This window comes from Malaclemys terrapin, chromosome 4, assembly GCF_027887155.1.
Source record: "Malaclemys terrapin pileata isolate rMalTer1 chromosome 4, rMalTer1.hap1, whole genome shotgun sequence".
NCBI lineage: Eukaryota > Metazoa > Chordata > Testudines > Emydidae > Malaclemys > Malaclemys terrapin.
Window position 1 is genome coordinate 98522754 of NC_071508.1, and position 23751 is coordinate 98546504.

At 35.9% G+C, this 23751-nt stretch overlaps 1 protein-coding gene across 7 annotated transcripts in view; it reads right to left on the minus strand.

Moving 5' to 3' along the window:
* Positions 1-23751, minus strand: part of CDIN1 (CDAN1 interacting nuclease 1) — a 181088-nt gene that overhangs the window by 53118 nt on the left and 104219 nt on the right. The window contains exons 11-12 of one of the 7 annotated variants that reach the window (XM_054027940.1): positions 13708-13753; positions 13428-13585 (exon numbers count right to left, since the gene is read on the minus strand). The exons of 4 other annotated variants lie outside the window; for them this stretch is intronic. In XM_054027940.1, the coding sequence (XP_053883915.1) occupies positions 13729-13753 (25 nt within the window). In that variant the 3' untranslated portion in view covers positions 13428-13585; positions 13708-13728. Of the gene's footprint in view, positions 1-13427; positions 13586-13707; positions 13754-21200; positions 21626-23751 lie in introns of those variants that run through there. 2 more of the 7 variants (XM_054027939.1, XM_054027937.1) reach the window with 2 other exon arrangements.

Consider the following 23751-nt stretch of genomic DNA (forward strand, 5'->3'; position numbering starts at 1 on the left):
CACCAATCCTGTAGTAGTACTGCACAGCAGATTGGTTGGTTTCTTGAAGCACGTCAGTGTATACAGGTAAAGTTTTATATACAGTAGGTTATCTTATGACACTATATATTACTATGGGTAGCGCATGGCGTATACCCAGATCAGTAGAAATACACTTAACAGTAAAACTATACTGAACATAATTTAGTCTTTCTTTGATGATTCAGAAGGCATTCAGGATCTTGCAGTGCCTCAGAATCATCATTATCAACATCAACTATCATTGTAGATGTAGAAGGTCATAGGAGATAGGGTCATTACAGATTCAGCCCAATGACACACTCTGGAAGCTGCTTTTTTGAATAAATCCCTGATATCAGCTTGCAGGTAAATAAACTGGCCCGGCCTGCCAGGGTGCTTACCCTGGCGAGCCGCATGCCGAACGTTGCTGACCCCTGTGCTAGATGAACATACTACAAGTCTAGCTATATATAGCGGTCTTCTGCCTCTTTTGCATAAAAGTAGAGTGCTGAATGTGCCATTGCATAACCTCTTGGGCAGTATACTAGTCCCGGTTACTAGATTGAAGATTTGTATTTGGAGATATCAGAAATGCCAGATAATAGAGCTTTCTGGTTGATAAAGTGCCGGATAATACAGCGTTTACTATATATATATATATATATATACACACATACATATATACATATGTATATATATGTGTGTGTGTGTGTGTGTATGTGTGTATATATATACTTTTTTCGTGTGTATATATATATATATATATATATATATATATACACACACACACACACATATATACATACACACACGAAAAAAGAATATGTATAATTCTGTTCATTTTTTACTAAAATCTTGCCCTCAGTATCATCATATGGCAGTGAGTTCTACAAGTTAATTATGCAGTGTGTAAAAATTTATTTCTATACCAGTTTTAAAATGGTTATTTTTCTATATTTTATTGTTATAGGAATAAGTAAGAAAGCCCAAATAAAGTAATGAATGATGTAGACAAGGTTATGTACTTATCATCATGTTATTTCTCTCAAGGAAGTCTTTCTATGCCTCTAATTATTTTCATTGACTTTCTTTAAATGTTTTCCATTTCTCCTTTCTGAAACAGGATAATTTCAAATTGAAGACAGTATTTAATGCCACAAATCTAGCCTCAAAAGCCAAGACTAACCTAAAAACTTCAAAACCAAACCAGAATCTTTGGCTTTTAGTTGCAGAATTTACGCAAGTATGGAAATACTGGCCAATAGCAGTCTGCAGGTATGAATTCAAATTTTGACTACTTCTGTGCTGTTTTTCCTATCCTCAAAATCTGTTTGTTTGGTTTATGGCCATATGCAGCAATTACCTCTTAAGTACATCATCAGGGCCTTTAAATGGTTCAAAGCTGAGCCTATTTCAAGAAAATGAAAACAAGTTCACCCCCTGCAATCTTGCTATCTGTTGTTAAAGGCCTCGTCTACACAGGGTACATCTTCACTACCCGCCGTATCGGCAGGTAGCAATCGATTTATCCGGGATCGATATATCGCGTCTCGTTAAGATGCGATATATCGATCCCCAAACGCGCTCACTGTCTACTCCGGAACTCCACCAGAGCGAGCGGCGGTAGCGCAGTCGACGGGGGAGCCGCAGCCGTCGATCCCGCGCCATGTGGGCCCCAGGTAATTTGATCCAAGATACTTTGACTTCAGCTACGCTATTCGCTAAGCTGAAGTTGCGTATCTTGGATCGATTCCCCCCCCCCAGTGTAGACCAGCCCACAGAAAACTTACTTTGGTATAACTTAAAATGTGAATTTAAACTGATATACAGGTATAAACCCCCCAATGTGGACATTCTTATTCTGTATAAATGCCTTTTCTGTTTAGTATAAACCCCTTCCCAAGTGACATAAGATAAACCAAAAATTGCTACTCTTATTGCAAAAGAAGAGTGTCCACATGGGTGTTATACAATATAGTTATACCAGTGTATGTGCTAAATTACTTTCTTATGTAGATAGGCCCTAGCTGACACATCTGCACTCCCTGCTCAGAGGGATACATTCTACACTTTGAGAAACACTGGTGTAGATCATGATAGGACACTTCTTTCTTAGGCCTGGTCTACACTACACACTCCTGAGAGATGTAGCTATATTGACCTAACCCTTGGTGTAGACAGCACTAGGAAGAATTCTTCAATTGACCTAGGTACTGCCTGTCAGGGCGGTGGATTACCTATGCTGATGGGAGAAGCCCTCCCATCAGCATAGGTAGTGTTTACACTGAAGCACAGTGCTTAATTTGTGCCCAGGGTTGCCAGGGCTGAGCCCCGGCACCTCTAGGCTTGTCAGTTCATAGCCCTGGCACCTCTAGGATTGTTGAATCAGTTATGAATGTAAAAAATATTCCTTGAGCCCCAGCACCTCTCATTAAAAATTAAGCACTGCTGGAGCACTACACCGGCACAGCTGCAGTGATGTAGTTGCACTGCTGTAGCTTTGCACAGTTAACAATGTTGACATTTAAAGTATCATTGGCATCTGAGTTAGCCCCCATTGAATGACTGGGACAGTTCACACCTAGGAGCTGTGGTTTCAAACTCTGTGAAAACTCAGATATTGCTACACTGGTTACACTCCATTTACATTTTGAAGGTTCTTGCTGCAAAAAAACACACACTAATAGAAAGGAAAAGAAAAATACAGATCAACTTTTTTTTTTAAATGAAAGCTGAGACTCATCTGCCCATGCCTCCTCAGCCAGCCCTTTGTGTCCCCCTAGTGGATATACCCCACACTTTGGCAGTCACTGCATTAGAGGATACATGCTTATTCCAAGATCCTAATGGATGAGCCGGTTCTTCCTTGCCTATTTAAATGTTAGTCAAGTAGGAAAAATAATAAAGAGGCCACAGCAGAATTCATTCAGGTTTTTCTGGCTTGCAGCAGTCATTGATGGAGAGGGGGCCATGAAGCCTAAAGATTAGTATTTACCCTTCCATTATACTTTAAATCCTTGGCAATAGCAGAGTGGCAAGGAGGCACCTTTGGGTAAAAGAGTGGGTGTTCCAATAATAACCAGACTAGTTTATCCCACCCATGCAGAAAAGTTATATTGCTCCTGTACTTATTTAAATCATGTGGGCTATGGCCCTAGCTGGAGGAAGAGAAGTTGACTGAACCAAATTTGATTAGTTAAGAAACTCATTTAAATGAGTCCTTCACTTTCTGGACATGTCCTTAACTTTCCAGGATGATACATCTTCCATCTTGCTTTAGATTTCCATAGTAAAATTGCATGACAGAAAGCAGCATCTACCAGCTTCTAGCACACAGTAATACTAGAAGCCCAAATGTAATTTGCTAGATCAGAACCTACATAATTTATCCTAAGAGTAAGTGACTAGGTTAAAGACAATAAAGGACTGAAGCTCATCCTTAACCATCAATGTCAGTAAAGGACTTCCTTAACATGTTTATTATTTAATTAATAATAAATAATAATAATTTAAATAATGAAAAATAAATAAGATCATATTAAAACTAGAGCTGTCAAGCAATTAAAAAAATTAATCACTATGAATTGTATGATTAATCACACTGTTAAAGAATTTATTTAAATATTTTTGGATGTTTTCTACATTTTCAAATATATTGATTTCAGATACAACACAGAGCATAAAGTGTACAGTGTTCATTTTATATTTATTTTTGATTACAAATATTTGCACTGTAAAAAACAAAAGAAATAGTATATTTCAATTCACTTAATACAAGTACTATAGTGCAATCTCTATCATAAAAGTTGAACTTACAAATGTAGAATTATGTACAAAAAAATAACTGCATTCAAAAATAAAACAATGTAAAACTTTAGAGTCTACAAGTCCACTCAGTCCTACTTCAGCCAATCGCTCAGACAAACAAGCTAGGTTACATTTGCAGGAGATAATGCTGCCTGCTTCTTGCTTACAATGTCACCCGAAAGTAAAAACAGGTATTTGCATGGAACTGTTGTAACTGGGATCGCAAGATATTTACGTGCCAGATGTGTTAAAGATTCACATGTCCCTTCATGCTTCAACCACCATTCCAGAGGATATGCGTCCATGCTGATGATGGAATCTGCTCGATAATGATCCAAAGCAGAGTGGACCGATGCATGCTCATTTTCATCATCTGAGTCAGATGCCACCAACAGAAGGTTGATTTTCTTTTTTGGTGGTTCGGGTTCTGTAGTTTCCATATCTGAGTGTTGCTCTTTTAAGACTTCTGAAGGCATCTTTCACACCTCGGCCCTCTCAGATTTTGGAAGGCACTTCAGATGCCTAAACTTTGGATCAAGTGCTGTAGCTATTTTTAGAAATCTCACATTGGTAACTTCTTTGCATTTTGTCAAACCTGCAGTGAAAGTGTTCTTAAAATGAATATGTGCTGGGTCATCATCTGAGACAGCTATAACATGAAATATATGGCAGAATACGGGTAAAACAGAACAGGAGACATACAATTCTCCCCCAAGGAGTTCACTCACAAATTTAATTAACACATTATTTTTGTAATGAGGATCATCAGCATGGAAGCACGTCCTCTGGAATGATGTCTGAAGCATGAAGGGGCATATGAATGTTTAACATATCCAGCACATAAATACCCTGCAATGCCGGCTATAAAAGTGCCATGTGAATGACTGTTCTCACTTTCAGGTGACATGGTAAATAGGAAGCAGGCAGCAGTATCTCCCGTAAATGTAAACAAACTTGTTTGTCTTAGAGATTGTCTGAACAAGAAGTAGGACTGAGTGGACTTGTATACGCTAAAGTTTTACATTGTTTTGTTTTTGAGTGCAGTTATGTAACAAAAAAATTCTACATTTGTAAGTTACATTTTTATGATAGGGATTTCACTACAGTACTTGTATGAGATGAATTGAAAAATACTATTTCTTTTATCATTTTTACAGTGCAAATATTTGTAGTAAAAATAATATAAAGTGAGCACTGTTCACTTTGTATTCTGTGTTGTAATAGAAATCAATATATTTGAAAATGTAGAAAAACATCCTAAAATATTTAATAAATTTCAATGGGTATTCCATTGTTTAACAGTGAGTCCTGCTAGTGAAGGCAGGGGGCTGGCCTCGATGACCTTTCAGGGTCCCTTCCAGTTCTATGAAATAGGTATATCTCCATAAAAAAAAAAAAAAAAAAAAGAGATGAATCGCGATTAATTTTTTTAATAGCAGTTAATTTTTTTGAGTTAATCGCATGAGTTAACTGCGATTAATTGACAGCCCTAATTAAAACTATATGGTGGTACACAAAAAAAATGTAGAAAGGGAGGAAAGTTCCTCTTAAGGCTTAGACAGCTTGTATGTGGCAGTACGGCCTACTGACATCTTTTTGAAATAGCTATTGTGTTCTGCAGAATTTCAGCTTTCACTATGAAAAGTAAACCTCTAATAGTTACAGTTTTGAAGAAAACAAAAAACGTGAATCAAATGTCTATGTGAATCTTCAGAGCACAACAACAACAGCTGGAATAATAGTAATACTGCTCCATTCATCTGAGGGAGGTGTTAGCTCAGATGCCCAGTCGTGATAATTTAAATACCAAAATGGTTTCATTCCTCCTGAAAGTAAGGAGAGGGAGGACCACAATTCACTCACAATTTACTATGAGTGTCATCGCATTTTGGTACCACAAGGGCGTGGCATTTGGGAGATACCACCACTTATTTTTCCACCTTCCAAGGGGGAGCCAAGCCCAAGGAGCATAACAGAACCCTTGGGCATATGCAAACTCTACATAGGGGAAACCAAGTTTAAGGAATCCAATGGAAATCAAAGCCTACATGATTATATTTTGAACATCTGCACAATCTATTTTGAGTGGAGTCTCATCTGGATGACTCACATGAGTGGCGCTTAATATGTGAATAGAGCTTGGAAGAGTATCACCACTTCCCCTTCCCCCCACAATTTGATCCCTGGTCCCTCCCTAAGAGCTTATCATGTAACTCAGACAAAGTCTATGCACAGAATAAAAGTGTAGTCAAAGAGATGACTATATGAAAGGTTCACAAAAGAAGTAGGATTTGGAAAGGGACTGGAGAGAAGAGGAGGAGGTTGCTTGCCAGCCAGCCAAAGATCTATCCCAAGTGTAAGGGGTAGCATGAAAGAAAGGTGCAAATACAAGACTAGAAGAAAGGTACAAAGACTGTTGCCAGGAGAATGGACGTAGGGGAGTATAGAGAATTACTATGTGACCATGGAGAAAATTAGTGATGACAACAACTTTAGTAAGTCATGCAATATCTAATTTCAAAAAGAGGTGGTGGCTAAAATAGAAAAGTAATAGAATTTCAAGCTGTTTTAGCCAAGGTTCAGAGGCCAGCTGTAACAGGAGCAGGGATTTTGCAAGAGAAATACCATTCACCTAAGGCAAAATGAAAAATTCTGCTGGCAGCTGTTATCAGAGGATTCATATGGAAAAAACTTTTAGCAAACGTAGTCTGAATAGCCGACGCACTGTTAAAGGGTGTCCTTTAAAGTTGCATTAAAAAGTTAAGGAAAATAAAAGCTAAATATTATAACAGGTGGCTAAAGTTCATGAGATTATAATAAAGTCAGTAGAGTAAATGCAAACATATAGTTTATTTTTGTCATCTGGTTTGTCTTAATCATGAGCTAAAAATTCATTTATAACCTGTATACAAAATGCCATGTTTATATCAATATCATATGCAGCTTGCATGAAATAGTATACATTAAAATGAATAACAGAAATCTGTAATGGTCAAAGACAACCAATAACAAAACCACTAAATTCCAGTTGTCAAACATGATTTACTATGTATATTTCTCCTTTATTCTGTTAAAACAGTAATTATTAAAACTAAAGTGATATGGGTGAGTGTTTATGACTTCCTATTAAAAAGCCTGACTTAGAGCAGTATTCATTTAAGTTTAAGGTTGAAGAAAATCATGCAGAGATCTCTGTTCGATGGCCTAGTGACTTTATATCCTCTTGTCAAACCTCAGCAGTTTTATTTGTAGTGATACATGCCGGAGAAGGTTGGAGGTTAAAGTTGATAGGAGGGCCAACAGGAAAGCCAACCAACTTCTTTCAAAAGATTATAACCTTTAACATATTAGGATCTGTCGGCAGTTACTGCCAACTTTACAAAGTCTACATTTTGTGCACTCTTTACAAATCTTCCCAAAATTCCAGATCAAATGGATCAAGTAAATGCTCTTTGTATTTTCCTACAGTTATTGCTTCCTAACTTGACTACTGTGTAAGCTATTTATTTGTTGATTTTAAAATTATGGTTAGCAAGGATTGACCATTTTTCTAATAAGCAACTATGGACAGTTAAAATTCTATTATAATTATCAACTCCCGGTCTCTCCCTTGCCCCAAGGCTCAATTTCCCAACCTCTTCCAAAAGGTTGATCACTAAAATGATCCAGAGGACTCCCCCCCCCCCCCCCCCCAAATCAAACCTTTCTTATCCTGCAGTAGTATGCTTCATTTATTAAAACATGTGGATATCTAGCTCCCTTCATCATCTTTCCCTGGCACATGTCCAAAGGACCATGACAAGTAGCATATCTCTGGAATGAAAAATACTCAATACGTGGTAAGGAAGTATTATAAAAGAGAGTCCATGATATTTATATATTCTTTGTGAACGAATGTGTTATGACAAACAAGTGTTAAGCGCAAGAAAACAACTTGTAACAAAGGATGCACAACTGTGTGAGTGTTTAAGCTTTCTCCTAATTTGCTACTTTCTTTAGAAAGCAATATTTGCACATATAGCACAGGGTTATGAATCGGAAGTATTTTTGAACTAATGTAAGTCACAAGTAAATTGTGACATTAAAGAACAAACAAACAAATTCAGGGTAACCTTTTCCAATATTTATACTACACTTGTCCCATGCTAGTTACAAGAACAATTCAGTTTACAACACAGAACATAGTTTTTTAACATATCATCACTGCATTTGTTAATATTTATGCAATTTAAAAATTAAAGAACTTTAACCAGTTTTCTTGCAATGCAGCTGACATCTGTGATGTTATACTTGCAGGTGTACATCAGCCAAACTGTTATGTCGATTCATTAATTATCCATTACTATAATTAGGCAATGTTACGCTTCAAAACGTGTAAGACAAAAAACATACATATTATCTGCTTGCTAGAATATGCGATCAATGGGGATGGTGGAAAAATCTCATGTTTAATGTTTTCAGGTAGCAGATTTGATTTCCAAGTCTCTTGATTTTCAACCTCCTATCCCCGGCTAACATTTGGAAAAAGTGAAAATTCTGCATTTCATAGCACTATCTAGCTATTGCTACAATGTTAAATATATAAAACTAGATGCGCTCTAATAAAATCTGACTAGCTAATTAATACTCAAAAACAGAGTGGAAGCTACTGAAAGGAATGGTGTGTGCGTAAACTCCTTTATATCATCGAAGAGACTGAGGCAGGCTGGTGTAATTCTATCTAAAATAAAACATTTAATATCCCATGTTGCCAGTAGCTTTTTGTTCTAGCTGTACTTTAAGAAATAAACACATTCCCCTGAAAAGGTTTAATTTTTCTAGTCATTTCAGATTATGCATTTTTGCCATTGTACATCATATCAAAGAGAGGGAGAGGCCTTTATGGTAAAGGTATAAAAAAACATTTACACTGACTGCTAAATGTGCCATGCTGTACCTGTTTTACTCATACCCTAACACTGTCCAAGAATGTGATAACATAGCAGCATTTTCATTTTAAACTCCACATTTCGGGGGTTTGTAACATACAGATTTGATCTGGGATAGCATTTAAAATATGAGATCATACCTGGGAATTGATCCTAATCCCAAAGCTAGTTTAATTTGACCACCAGTGAGTTACAAAAGTGGGAAGGAAGGGAAGAATTTGGCTTCTGATTAGTTCACATTAAAGGAATAAGGATGTAGAGTAACACCTCAAGCACAGATGGTGACTGACATCAACTCATTCAAAAGCTGCTAGATGGTCTGCACTTTTGAAAATTAGACTACTTACATAGGTGCCTAAAGTATAGATTTGGGAGCCAAATTTTAGGCACCCATTTTTAAACTGGCTTGGATTTTTATTATATTAAAGTAATGTCATAATAAAATACTACAAATGGGATATAACTATCCCAAAATGCATAGAATATCCTGAGTCTTTCATAGTCAAAACTTGCTATCTTATACCCCCAAACTCTGGCTCTCAGAAAGTTTGGAAATTAGAGTCTCTTACTTTTATATTAAACAGAGGTGCACTCTCTTTGATATTCTGTTTCTAGTAAACTCTCCCCTTCAGTTTCAGCCTTTTATAAGGGATCTTTTCAAGCATGTTCTTTGATAGTTGTCCATTTAACTTTGGGAGAGGGATTGCAGCCTCATTGGGTACATATTTCAACTGTCTGTGGCAGGATGACTCTCCCTTCCACCTAGCTGGTATTTGTCTCCTGACTTTCCTTTATTCTCATTCTTGAAACAGCACATCTTCACAAAGAGTATTAAAAAATGAAAAAGCCTGACAAGTGCTAGATGACACTGGTAAGGGCTACTTTCAAAAATATTTTTTCTCGCATGCTTGGTATTGTGCAACCCTAATACACAATATGTATTATTGACCCAGATTATCCCCTTTAGAAGTGCACATAAAGAGGACTCTCCACACCTGGTATGAGGCCTCAGCTACCTTCAAGTCACCATCTCCCTCTCTAGACTCTGTGGAGGCCCCATGTGCCAAGCTGGCAGAGAGGACAGAGATTAGGTAGGGTCAGTGTGCAAGCCACTCCCTCCTTACTAGTCCCTTGGAAATTAATTAGAAACATCTCCAATTTAGGATATTATTTTTCGGAGACCTCCATAGAAAGATCTCAAGGCAGTCATCACCATAGAGAAGCTATGGCTGTGTGGCTCCAATGGAACCATATTGGCAGGGAGCAGTCCTGGGACAGAGTCAATGTGAGGTGCAAGACTCTACAGTATGGCAAGACCAGGGCTTTTTCCATGGGAGATAACCCTTTCCACAAAGGAAAGATATGAGAGGTTTTCTTCATAGATAGTTCCTGTCTCTGAACTCCCTCCCATAGATTTTTCTGCAGATGGGAATGATCCGGGCAGCAGTTAGGGGATCATTTGTCAATTTCCAAACAGATTTTGTCCTTATCCCCTTAATAAAGCATACAAATTAGTGCCAAAAAATGGAGGCAGCTAGATGGTATTTTCCTAATATTTTATGCCAAAGTGTAGCTTGCTCTCCTATCGCATGTTTCCTCAGTTCCTCCAAAAACAATGTATGTATTGGTGGTAAGATTATGAGACTTTTGAGAAGATTTAAACTTCAATTTAAGTTTTTACCACAGGAAGTTGGATTTTGTAACAAAAAATATATTGTACAAAAATCTACTGTGCATCTTCCATCTGGGTTTTTGAAAGTGCTTTACAAGCCTTATAATACTTTGTACAATAGGGTAGTGTTATTTGAATTTTACAAATAGGGAACTTAAAGCATAGAAACATTAAGGAATTTACTCAACATCACACAAGAGATCAGTGGCAGAACTAGGACTTGAACATCTATCTTCTGACTTCTAGCAATGTATTATACCCACAATAAGCTAACCTGTCCAATGTCTACTCTGTGTACTGAAACATTGTTGCCAAGAATTAATGATCCATAGAACACAAAGAAGAGTCTCAAAACCATTATACTGGGCTTACTCCTGCTCTGATTATTATTTGCACCTAAAGGCCCTAACCAGGATCAAGGCTCCATTGTGATAGATACCATACAAGTGTCCCCCAAAAATTACAGTATAAGGCTCTGATCATTCAAAAATTTATGTATGTACTTCTATTAAAGAGGTGTGTAAGTCATTGAATGAACAGGGCCTAATTTATATTACACTACTATTTATGCTAATGAGATAGGATTGGATCCAGTGTATTGTGTGAAATTATTTAATTTAGGTTTTATACAATATGTGCCTATCACAATCTTTGGCTCATTTACCAAAAGTTTAAAAAAAAAAAAAAAAAAAAAAAAAAAAAAGAGGACAAATGAATATGTGCAGTAAGGATGCCCAACACAAGCATTTTATACTCTGAATCTATGATATAAAGGCTTATTATTTTTAGTATGAGTTCAACATAACTGTGAAGGCTTCTTTGGAGCAGCTGCAGAGTACAGTGTGAGAATGCATTTTTAAAATGCCTGAAGGGGTTAATGAGAGCCTCTGGGCACAATCAGCCTTTCCCTGCTGCACCTGCAGTAGGTGTTGAGCCTGGAAGGAGGAGTTCAAAGGGCAAGGAGAGCTTATCTTTGGCTCTCACTAAGTGGGAGATGCCTGGCTGGAATGTGGAAAATGTGTTGGACTGCTGGCAGACAGAGCCTCCCTGAAGGACAGTAGGCCTGCAACATGGAGCCCAAGGCAGTTGGGAAGCAAAGTGTCAGAAAATGAGTCTGGTCAGGATTCTGCATGCTGGCGGATGGGCCTGTAAGAATCAGGAAGACTCCTGGCTGAGTCAGGGATTGTCCTGCCAGAGGAATAGGAAAAACTCTCCTGAAGCAGAACCAGCTGCTAAGAAGCTCTGCAGTGAGCCTAGATGCTTAAAGAAAGCAGGGATGACACACTAGAGAGAGGCTGATGCAAAGGCCCAAGACAGAGCAAGGTGAGAAGTGATTCAAGGAGGTAGCAATCTGTGTAGTAAGGCCTTGATTGTCTATTCAAAGGTCTCTGGACTGAAACCCAATAGAGTGGGAGGGCCTGGGCTCTCCTTCCAGCCCATTGAGGAAGATGGAGCAGACCTCTCTCTTCTGACAAGGGGTAAGAACTATTGAAGCTCCCTGATACCAAGGGTAAGGACGAATGTGTGTGGACTTGAACCAAAGGGATGTGGTGGGAGGAGGAAATTAAACACCTGTTAGAATAACGTCAATTTAGATTTATATATTTTATTGTAGCCAGTTTTCATTCTTACACACCTGTGCACATATAAAAATTACCACTGAAATACAATCGTCATCCCTTGGGTGTCTCACAGCAATGCTAACAGCATAAATCAAACTACAAAACAGTTTAAGGGAGGAAATAAAGACCATTGTGTACACACACACACACACACTTCAAGACTTCGACTTGAGTGTTATGGGTTCTACAAAAGGGGAATAAAACCATAGCAATCTCGTGGAAACAGAGGAGAGAGGCAGCATGGAGGAAAAGAGAAGCAATTTCTCCCACAACAGCATAGCACAGAAGGGCCGTTAGTTGCTAAACTCTGCAGGAGTGAAGAGGATGTGAAGAGAGGCATAGTCTGGCATCGGTACTATGGGTGACATGTTCTCCTCTGAAATCTGCATACCGTATGCAGAAAAAGGTTTAAGATTTATGCTACTTGTACTCTACATTATCGGGGTATATCTCACTTAAGCATTTCACTAATGCACCATGGGCCCTCCTATTCTCTCCTGATGGCATGTAGCAGTCTAGTTTCCTTTTGACTGTAAAGCTTTGGTCTAGTTTTGGCTATTGGGTTTAGTGCAGTGGTTCTCAAAGCCGGTCCGCCGCTTGTTCAGGGAAAGCCCCTGGCGGGCCGGGCCGGTTTGTTTACGTGCCGCGTCCGCAGGTTTGGCCGACCGCATCCCTCGGCCTGCGCCGCTCCCCGCAGTCCCCATTGGCCAGGAGCGGCGAACCGCGGCCAGTGGGAGCCGCGATCGGCCAAACCTGCGGACGCGGCAGGTAAACAAACCAGCCCGGCCCGCCAGGGGCTTTCCCTGAACAAGCGGCAGACCGGCTTTGAAAACCACTAGTTTAGTGTACGGGTACTGGATGGTGTTAGTGACCTGTGATATACAAGAGGTCAGAGTGGATGATCTGGTGGTCCTTTCTGGCCTTAAGCTCTGTGACGTCTTAGAAAAGTGAGAGAGCTGCCATGCCCAACCACCCTTTGAATGCACAGTAATGAGGAGCGTGGTAGGCTACATACAGAACAGAGCAACATCTCATGTTTAGACAACGTTCAGCAGGATGTTGTTCATCTTGTCCCATAGGTCACCGCCTAATGTGTGAAACAGAGGTTGTGCCATCTGCCCCGCCACAATCCTGCCAATGCCATTCACTTCAGGGCAGCATGTGATAAATTTTATCACCATCAAATAAAAGCATTTTTTCAGACAGCATTCCCATGCCCTGCAAGTTTTTGTGCTGAAAAGAAACACAGGGCTCTTGAATATTAAAAATTAAAATCAACATAAGTACCAACAGTTTCCGGAATAGTAGATGTTCTTCTAGTCACATGGTCTGCCACTCACAGATAGTGAAAAATGCTGTGAATTAAGAATCCCAACTTAATTTCTTAGAGGATTTAGCAAGACCTCCAATGTTATTTTAAAGTAATTTTGTTTGTTATTAATACATTTTGGATTGTTCCTGAGCCAGCACTTACAACTATAAAACTGGCAGAAAGAAGAGTTTCTCAACGAAGTGTAGACATTTGTTGAAAATGCACTTCCATGAAGTTGTTTTATCTGTAAGAGAAAGTCCACTAAAAGACAGAAAACTTGCACATAGAACAATTTGGTGCTATGACAAAACAACTGGTCAATATAAATGATGTCTATGCAGTAGGGTTCGAGCAAATTGAACTTACAAAAATCTTCACAGGAAAGGATCAGACTGAGCAAGGGATCCTAGCTCTAAAAGGAGAACAAGTCAGAGTTATTTACAAACAACTAGTTTGCTAAAAGCAATCTAGTTCAATGCAGCTCTCAGATACAGTACTAATTAAACTTTTTGACTAATTTCAAAGAAAAACACGAGCTTTCACCATTTTTGACATAAGTGAAAATATTATTGGTAAACATAAGGTACTTCATTCAAGAGGGAAAATATTAATACTTGGAATACACTCTTAAATATAAATACATAATACCCTATCTAGATACCTCTGGTTAATAAATGCATCTAGTGTGTACACTCCCACACACTTTCATTGCTGTGAACAAAATGTCTATTAAATTATGCTGACCATTTTTGCGTTTAATTGTAGTAAGACACCTTTATATTACCAAGTTAATTGTTCACCTAATTTTTGAGATGATAAACCTAATAGGGCAGCAGATTTATTTTCAAAATTACAGAAAAAGTCAAATAATTCTAATTCTTTAAATAAAAAAAATGTACTCTAATGTATTACATATAGCTCTTAAATTAAAAGCTAAAGAAAATTAAATATATGATTCACTGTTCTGTGACTCAAACAATAGTTTCACATCAGAATTTTCCTCATCCTTGGGAATGTATTAACATTATGAAATTTTATAACACTTTAAATTTCTTTGAAACAAAAAGTCTATTTTACTTTTTAATTAAATCTATTTCTCTGAAAGGTCTTTAAAGGCTCTACAAACTACCTTGCATTTTATTATTGCTGACAGTTATCTAAACCACGCTTGAATGCTCTCTTTATCCTTTAGTGAACAATTGAAAGATCATATGCTAAGAGACTTGTGCTTTCTCTTCTTCCTGCCCTGTAATTAAGGCATTTAAATACATTTCTTCATAGCAGTTAAGAGAGCACACTGTAAAAAATCATGAACTGAGACAATTTTGAGTTTAGCAACCACAACTATATGCAACATAAATTTGTCTCAATGGTAAATATAAAAAACACAACAAAAAAACCCTCTTGAAATCACATAATGAATTTACAGAATGCATGGACTGAAAACATTTTGTTTGGCTGTATTAATATATTTAAATGATCTCTGGTAGTTTGACAATACTACCACATTGGTAGCTATCCTACAAGAAAGGTAAACATTTATATCAAACACACATTTGTCAGTAATATTTTAGTTTTTAATAGTGTTTTTTTGCACTATAAAGAAAATGGAGGGAGAGGTGTGAGGAGGACAATATGTGGATTGAAGGAATTACCATATGGTAATTACAATAAATCTGGTAAATGTATTATAATAAATATTTGCCATTATACATTTAGAGCAACAGACATATGCTTTATAAAATGTTATAACAGATAAAACTAACAGAAATTTCTTAAACTGCAGTTTTTTTAAACTGAAGTATTCTTATATTAATGTACTGCACCCTTTTTGACAGAAACATATTATTAAGAAGTTTCTTTTGCATTATGAAAGGAATTCAGCATGTATACGGTCAAAACATTTCTATATAGCAATTATATACAAGATGTAAAGTATAAAGTGTATCTTAGCTACAGAAATGCTTTAGGAAATATTCAATATGAATTTGAGACTAGCTGGTCATACAGCATATCCCTTACAAGTAAATCTAGTTTCTGTGGCAGAAGTTCTTTATGTTGTTGTCTCAATCAAATGTTAAAAGATATGTTGTACTAAGTTATGTTTTTTCTTAAGACAGATGAGAATAAGAAAAATAATTTTTAAAAAGTTGTCAGCATGTTGTATTATGAACAACCTTATTAGTCCTTTACAATTATAATAGGTACCTCTGGACAAGATCGAGCAGACATGACAAATGCTTCTGACTTCTTTTTAAATCGAACCTGGAAGGTCATCGCTGAACAAACAGAATACTGTACAACTGGGGTCATAAATTGTCGAAGATGACAAAAATGTAAGTTTATTTTTTTGTTCTATAAAATAAATGAATAAGTTATTCAGTTTGGACTGTTCTTTTATCCCTGCTTGATTTTATACTTGAAAGAGATAGGTAACTTTTTTTCTTAATTTTTTATACAAGTGTCAATTTAATTTTTATATTATGTCCTTCTGAATCCAACTGACAATATTAGCATTGTCTTTCAAATAACTACTGCACTTTCTAAATGTAGTCTTCTGTATGGCTTTCTAATAAATTCTTATCTTTGTTTGTATTTGCTCACCATCATTCTGACAAAACTGTAAACACTAAGAAAAAACAGTCTACAAATTTGAAATTTGATATTTTGACTTTAATTTCATTTTTTAAAGTGTATAGGAAAAATGCTAGCTGGTATTCTCAATAAATCTGGTCAAGAAAAAGTACATTTATTATTTCTGCTAACATTTTTATATTTTGTTTTTAGGATCATTTAACAGGACTGGTAGTTTTTGATTAAATTTAATTTGTGTGGAGCTAAACAATAACTTAAATTGCTGGAACTGTAAACATATTAATAACTGTCACATTTAAATCTTGTGCTATAGTTTTAAGGGGAAGTATACAGAATGAATTAGATCTGTAAACTCTTGACGGAAATTAGTAGACAAATGAAAATGAAATGTTAACTGAAAAGAAAATAAGTTAGGTCAAATGAAAATGTAAATCAACAAGATTTGGATAGTACTCAGATCAACAGATTTAGCTAATAAAAGTTCTAACAGATCAGTGACCATACAGTTTGAAACAAATATGAAATATGAATGACTTTAAAAGGAATAATATGAAAAGTACAACAGTAATCGAATATAAAATTACCAAAATTCAAGTGAAGGAAATTCAAACTGAAATGTATGATGGGCAATTATGTACCTATTTTGACAATTCTAAGTGGTCAAGTTTTTAAAGTATGACACAGAAACCTTAACCTATCTATAGATGAGTGATAAATGAGGCATTTTGTGTCATTACAGTCCCATAAATCACTTTCTTTAACTGCTGACGGCTTTTATCAGATCTAACCTTTTCAAGCTTCTATTAGAGTGCTAACATTTTCAACTTTGACACATATGAAATTTACAAATTCTGCAGCTGATTAACTCTGGACAGAAGCTCACTGCCATCATTGCCTTCTTCAAGTTGGGTTAGAGCTTCAGTGTCTCAAAAACTCTCACTCACTATAGGACAAAAATCTCAATTAATGTGCAGGGCTGTATTTCAAGGATACAAAACAGTTTTCCTTCTGAAGCAAATAAATGAAAGCATGCTTTCTGCTGCACTCAGCAATGTTCAGCAAAATTAGGAAACAGACTGTTTGTAATTTAAAAATCATACGCATAAGAGGTAAAATCCATATAAAGATACACAACACTTAGTAATTGGAAGTCAGAAGAATAATTTTCTTTTACTTATCCTGGTTTTAAATTCTAATTAGAAATTTTAAATTAAATTGATGAACTCTGTTACCTATTTGAAAAGCCAGAACATAAAGAAATCAAACAAGACTACAATCCTAACCTCTAGGGATATAAGCTAATTTTCATCATGGACCCAGTTATTATGGGAATGCACAGCCTTTTTCATGGGAACTTTCACTAAACTTCTTCTGAACTAAAATAAAAGGGAATTAAATGCCTTAAATTGTCAGGCTCAAAATATGTATTTTCATAATTTATAATTACAAATGTGTAATACTTTATATAATTCAGATATTACACACAGACACACAGACACACACAGACACACACACACACAGAGTGAATCCTTCAAAGAAATACATTTACAAGATTTAATTGATACAGACGTTGAAACAAAGCTCAAGTTTAAAGAGATACTGTCTTTAATAATAATAGTCAGACTGAAGAAATCTTGATGTTGGTTGTGTGACCACTGGAAGCCTGGTACTTCAGATGGTATTAGTTTTGATAAGAACTAACTAGACATCAGACCTAAACAATGAAACCTGAAGAGACAGGCTCAGACCACGCAAATAGGAATATCTGCAGAGACCCTCCCGCGGCAGATTGCCTCTTGTTGACAAACGAGAAATCTTAGAAAAACAGTGGGCGAAGGACAACTTTTCTTCAGCATCATAGCTAACACAGCCTTGTAACGTCAGTGTCTAAGGCCTATCCATGACAAATTAAAAAACTTTATTTCACTAATAATGTCACACATCACAGAAGCTATGCAGTTACTTTTTGACAATTCAGATGTAAATCCTGGAATGCATATGAATATTCATGACAAAGTCATATTTATCATTTAAAACAAAAAGGACATGACTTCTTGGTGTTCATATCAAAGACTAGTGATGGATGAGGCCATGCTAATCAAAAACAAACCAAAAAGAACACAGATATTTGCTACTCTTGATTAAAAAAAAGAAAAGACTAGTCCAAAAGAACTATTGCCAATCTAAAAACGTTTATGTGTATACACGTGTGGGTATGTATGTGTGTGTATATATATATGTTTAGAAATTTCTATGTTCATAAATAAGCAATAATTAAAATTATTATTTTACATAAAGTCAAAAGAAACCAGAGGTAGTCAAGAAAACAAGAGAAGCTTTGAATAATTCAAATATTTTTATTATGGATAAACAATTTTAGTCTCTTATGTAGTTACATAAGTTCCACTCATAATGTAAATAATTCTAACTTATTATAACTTGTTTTGATTGACATATTTCTGGGTTTTAGCGACACTTGTGTAGTGTGTGCGCTAAATTTTACATTTCTTTATGGTTACATAGTGTAAATATAAATGTGTACTTGAGCACAAATACAACTTCTGAAAATGGTATGATGATGGTCAGAGAAGGGGACTGGGAGTCAGAATTCAGGGCTCAGTTCCCAGCTCTTGCAAAGTCTGGTGACACTCAGCAAGTCATTTAAACTTCTGTGCGCCATTTTACTCATATATAAAATGTATTAACCTATATCCCCATCCCCTCACTCTCTCTCAGAGATATAGACCCTGATTCAGCAAGGTACTTAAGTACATATCTAACTAACTATGTGAGTAACCGCACTGAAATCAATGAGAGGACTGTTATGTACTACATATGTTTGTATAGTGTCTAGCCCAATAGGATCCCACCTGGGTAGCATACAGATTCTATCACAATATAAATGTTAAACGATGATGTTAATACCCAAGCGCTTAAAGTTAGGGACATGCTTAAATATCTTGCTGAATCATGGACATAGTTTCCTACCTTCAGTGGCCAGCATCTCAGGGACTTGCCTAAGAACAGGAAGTATTTAGATATGATAGCTACAGGTTCAATAGAAAAACCTAAGGTAGAGAGTTAGAGAACTAATCAGGTATCTCCTATTGCATGGAAACATATATCCACTGTATCTTACCCGTGTGGTGTTCTGAGAAACTTAGATGAAAAGTCACTCAGAATTGGAGTGACAAAAGGAAAAAGTCACTGCACTGCAGGTTTTATGCATAATCAAATCTGTTCACACAAGCTATGCAGTACTGTAATCACAGTTTTGTTTATGAGATTTACAATAAACACAATACTTAAATTCTGATCTGGTATGATTGATATGATCTCTGCCAGCAACCTAATATACCCAATTAGATATCAGGTCCCTAATATTTAGTACAGTAAAGCAATCGTGAAGGATTTATTAAAAGAAGGTCCATTTTATAAACTATTGAAAATTAAGGTCTAAACTGCTCATCTGAGTGTCCTTCAACATAAACCACATTGCTGCTATTTGAATAAAAGTAACACAACAGAAGGGATTTTCTTTGCTGTGATGAGAGTATTAACATTTTTGCTATTATTAAAATTATGATCTTCAGCAGACCCATTAAAGACCAATTTCCACATCATAACACGTTTCAATGATCTAATTCTATTTTCCCTAACTTTTAAAGGGTCTTAAAAAAAAATAATCTTGTCTTGGCACCTTAAAAGGAATTACTTGTTATAGAGATGTTGAGGTGCTTAATGCAAAAATCTCAACTGACTTCTCCAACTTAAAATAGATAATTGTAGCTCTGTGAAGGCAGTTTCTTGTGTTTAAGAAACAAGAAGTCCCCACACTGCATATTACCTCCCAGGGTACACCATAATGCAGGCATCTTCTATACATACATCTCAGTTTCCTCATCTTTAACCTGGAAGAACCACTCTCAAAAAGACTGAAAGGTAATTTGAAGTCCATACTGACACTATATTTATCTGCTCCTAAGCAAAGATCTCCAAGGCACAGGGAATTTGTGTAACATTAAATGAGATTGTTGGTCTGTGCCTGGCTAAAGGATAGCAAACAAACTTCATTTTACATCTCAAGCTATACTTAAATTTTTCAAATCCACTCAGTCTCTCATTTTCACTTTGTTTACTTCCTGTGAGAGAGTTCTGTCTGTAATTGGCTTTTGACTTTATTTACTTTTTTTCTTATATTTATACAAGTAATTTTATACTCCAGATATAGTCATTGAATATTAATACATAAAGATGTGTTTATAAGAAAATTCTTCCACCTTTTGGCCCTTTTTTGAAAAATTTATTGAAAGCCTAATATATTTAATATTCAGTAGCATGTGAGAATAATTTTTATGCAACTCTGATAGTTAGAAAGATAGATAACTCAATTATTAGATCATCTATCAAAATATTCAGATGTATAAGAGGCTACTAAAAAGATTGATGACTGAGAAAGTCCACTGATTCTCTAGCCATCATATTCACACATTTGGCTAGACAACATTTTTCGCTGCCTTCACAAGCAAGCTTCATTACCCATCACTCCACTGAAAAGAGTTTATTATGAGGCTGCCATCTTGGCAAGACTATTATTTAGATGATAAATGTTGGGGAGAAAAGTGTGTCTTGATTTTTTTTTTTTGGGGGTAAGATGAGCTTTTTGACAGATAAAACAAACAGCATCTACATTTCTAATTAACTTAAATTTGGCAGATACAAATACAGGTCAGTAAAGCTATGATATACTACTAGATTATTTTCTGTCTGAATTTTGTCCTTAATTTGTAAAATGTAAATTAACTAATTAGAGGAAAAGCAGCATTATTTGTGACAAAATGCTTCTGTTAGTTCTGTGCTTTTTGACATTTATTATCAACTGTACTTCCTTATTCTAAATTCTAGTAGATGGATAATTATACTTATATTAATATATTAAGTTTTTCATCTTTGAAACTAAAATGAAAAAGTTTCAGTTTTTGAGAAAATACACCACATTATACAATATGCAAGTACACTGCATATTCTAAGCTTTGTTTTATTTAAAGTGTTCTGTTTATGTATGTGTGTGTAGTAGTATACACAATTTTTCAGAAGATTATCGTATCTTTATTGCACACAGAGGGAGGCCAACAATAAACACAATTATGTTTTGTATATTTATACTACAAGTTAATGCTCCTTCCACATTCTCAATACCCTGCCCAATTGTCACTTCAAATGGATTAGAAGAGCAATTACAGAATTACATGGCGGGGGGGGGGGGGGGGGGGAGTAAATTTAGTTATTCTTGAGTTTCAGCAAGCAACCTGGCCTTGTTAAATTAAAATATATGATGTAATAGTTTACAGAAGTTTTTTAAAGATATTCCTAGGTAGATAAAGACTCAACAATAAGAAATACATTGAAAATGTCAGATGTAAATGTCAATTAAAAATTACAAGGAGTTCTGAAAGGTAAGGTCTGTGAGGACTGACATTCTTTGACATAGTGGAGTGTCTGTGACCAGGCCTTTGGCAAACATAGCAGGATCTATGCTGTCAGCTCATATCGTACATAAACTTAGATGCTTGTCTAATCTGAATGAGAAATACCAGGGAAATTGGAGCTGAAGCCTTGCGGTAATGTATGTGGAAGCTGAAAGAGCTCTATCTGGACTATGTGATAGTCTCCAGTGACATAACAATATCTGAAAGAGTGGAGAAAAATATAAAGAAAAATAATTCAAACAAAGATATATAGTGCCCTGTATACTACTGTAAAAGCTGAGAATGCAATAATCCAGCAGTCAAAGGAGGATAGGTTCTAATCCATTTATAATGAAAATCCTAATTTGAGATATAGCTATAAAACATTTTATATGGAAAAATACATTGTAATTCATGTTTAATTGACATTTATCATTCACATTTAAATTTTAATCTAAATGTTATGTGGATTTGTTCCCTCTTTGCTTTGGCAATGCACAAGTGATTTTTGATACACAGTGAAACAATCTAAAATGATCCTGGAAATTAATACAACTGTAGTAGTTGTCAACACAAGATGTAGATATTTCTCAGTGAAACCACATGTCCAACACTCTAAATCATCTTGTTAAGGATAAGACTATTGCCCAAACACTGAAACAAATTATTTTGGGCTACTTGTTTTGAACAAATTCTTTGCACAAACTACATGATTAGTCAGAATATGTGTTGATATTTTTGTAAATCTCATTAAACAATATGGCCACAACAAGGATTTATGTATAACGTTGTTGAAAATAAGGTACATGTGGGATCTTCCCTTTTATAAAATGCACATGTATGTTTGTGTGCACATATTGATTATTTTGTATGATCAAAAGGACAGATACTGATATTCTTGATTTCTTTACAAAGCTGGTGCACTGGTTAACTGACAATTTTAAACAACTGGCTCTCCTTTTAGTTTAGAAATGCTTTTTTTGTGTCTACTAATAAGACTATCTTCACTTCTTGCTATTAAAATTAACAGACAGACTTTATGAAAACTAAATTAATTACTCTTATAAAAAGAATGTTTGAGTCGTAAATTGTTGAATGTACAATATTTTCTGTTTAGACAAGGATAATTTGGTTGAATAATAAAAAGTGATCATAAACTCTAAGACCATTCATGTCGATTTTCTAAAACTCGTTTACTAATTCTGACGGAGGAGCCCAAAAAAAACAAAACAAAAAATCCAACAACAAACCAACAAAAAAAACAAAAAACAAAACAAATTCTAGCATGTGTGAAATTCTACAAGCGTCAGATAGCTAAACTGACCCTAAGTCTCCCAGTGTTGCAGTAAGGTCAAAACCTTTCAGCATTGTACCAGTGTGTCAAAATATGTCAACAAACCATCATACTGCAGGAAGAAGAATGACCTTTCAGTTCTTTATGTTTGGGCTGCCAATGAAGCTTTGGATACTGGGTATGCATGAACAGTTTTCCTAGCTACTTGACAAATGCAACTCCCAAGGTTTCCTCTAAATCTGGTTGTCAAACCACTAGGTTTCAACTCACTGGTACAACCTTCTAAGCCCACATACTATTGGAGACTAGTGATGCTCTTATAAAAATGCATGATTTCAACATACTCGCAAAATGATTTTCCTTTACTTCAACCAAACTGATAAAATTATTACTTAAACATTCTTTGGATGAACAGATGTCAAGCTCTTTCAAACAACTTAGTAGAAAAAAGGATTATCATTCTGATGTTCCAATTTCCATTTTTTTCTTGTGTGATAAATCCTGATAGTCAATTTCTAATCCATGAAACAAAAAACAAATACTAAATGGTATGTGATCTGAACTGAATCCTATAAATTTCTACCTTTCTTATCAAACACACTTTTTGGTTCCATCGGTGGGACGTTGCACTCCATATGCTTTATGGAAATATGCTTATGAATATGACAACTGGAATATGCTTTACGCTAAATACCCCTTGTATGGTGTCATTAGAAAGCTTTAGTGTGTTCATCCTATTTGTTTGCATGTATTATATCTGTATCTGGAGTTAGGAGAATAAGATATAAACTTGTATCACTGATGTAAACATATTAAGTGGAGGCTATTAAGGGTGCTCCAGAAACAATCAGTGTTAAATGGCCTTAGTTACTTGAAAGCCTTCCTGTGTATCTGTGGGCCAGCCCATGGGGAATGGAGACTAGGGGACTTACAGCGACATGTGGCCACGTCACCTGATAATGAAATGAAATGATAATGAAATCCATCTTAAATCCATTTAGAAGGAGGGGTTGGGTCCCAGAGAGACAAAAGATTCCTGCCTTGTGCCAAAGC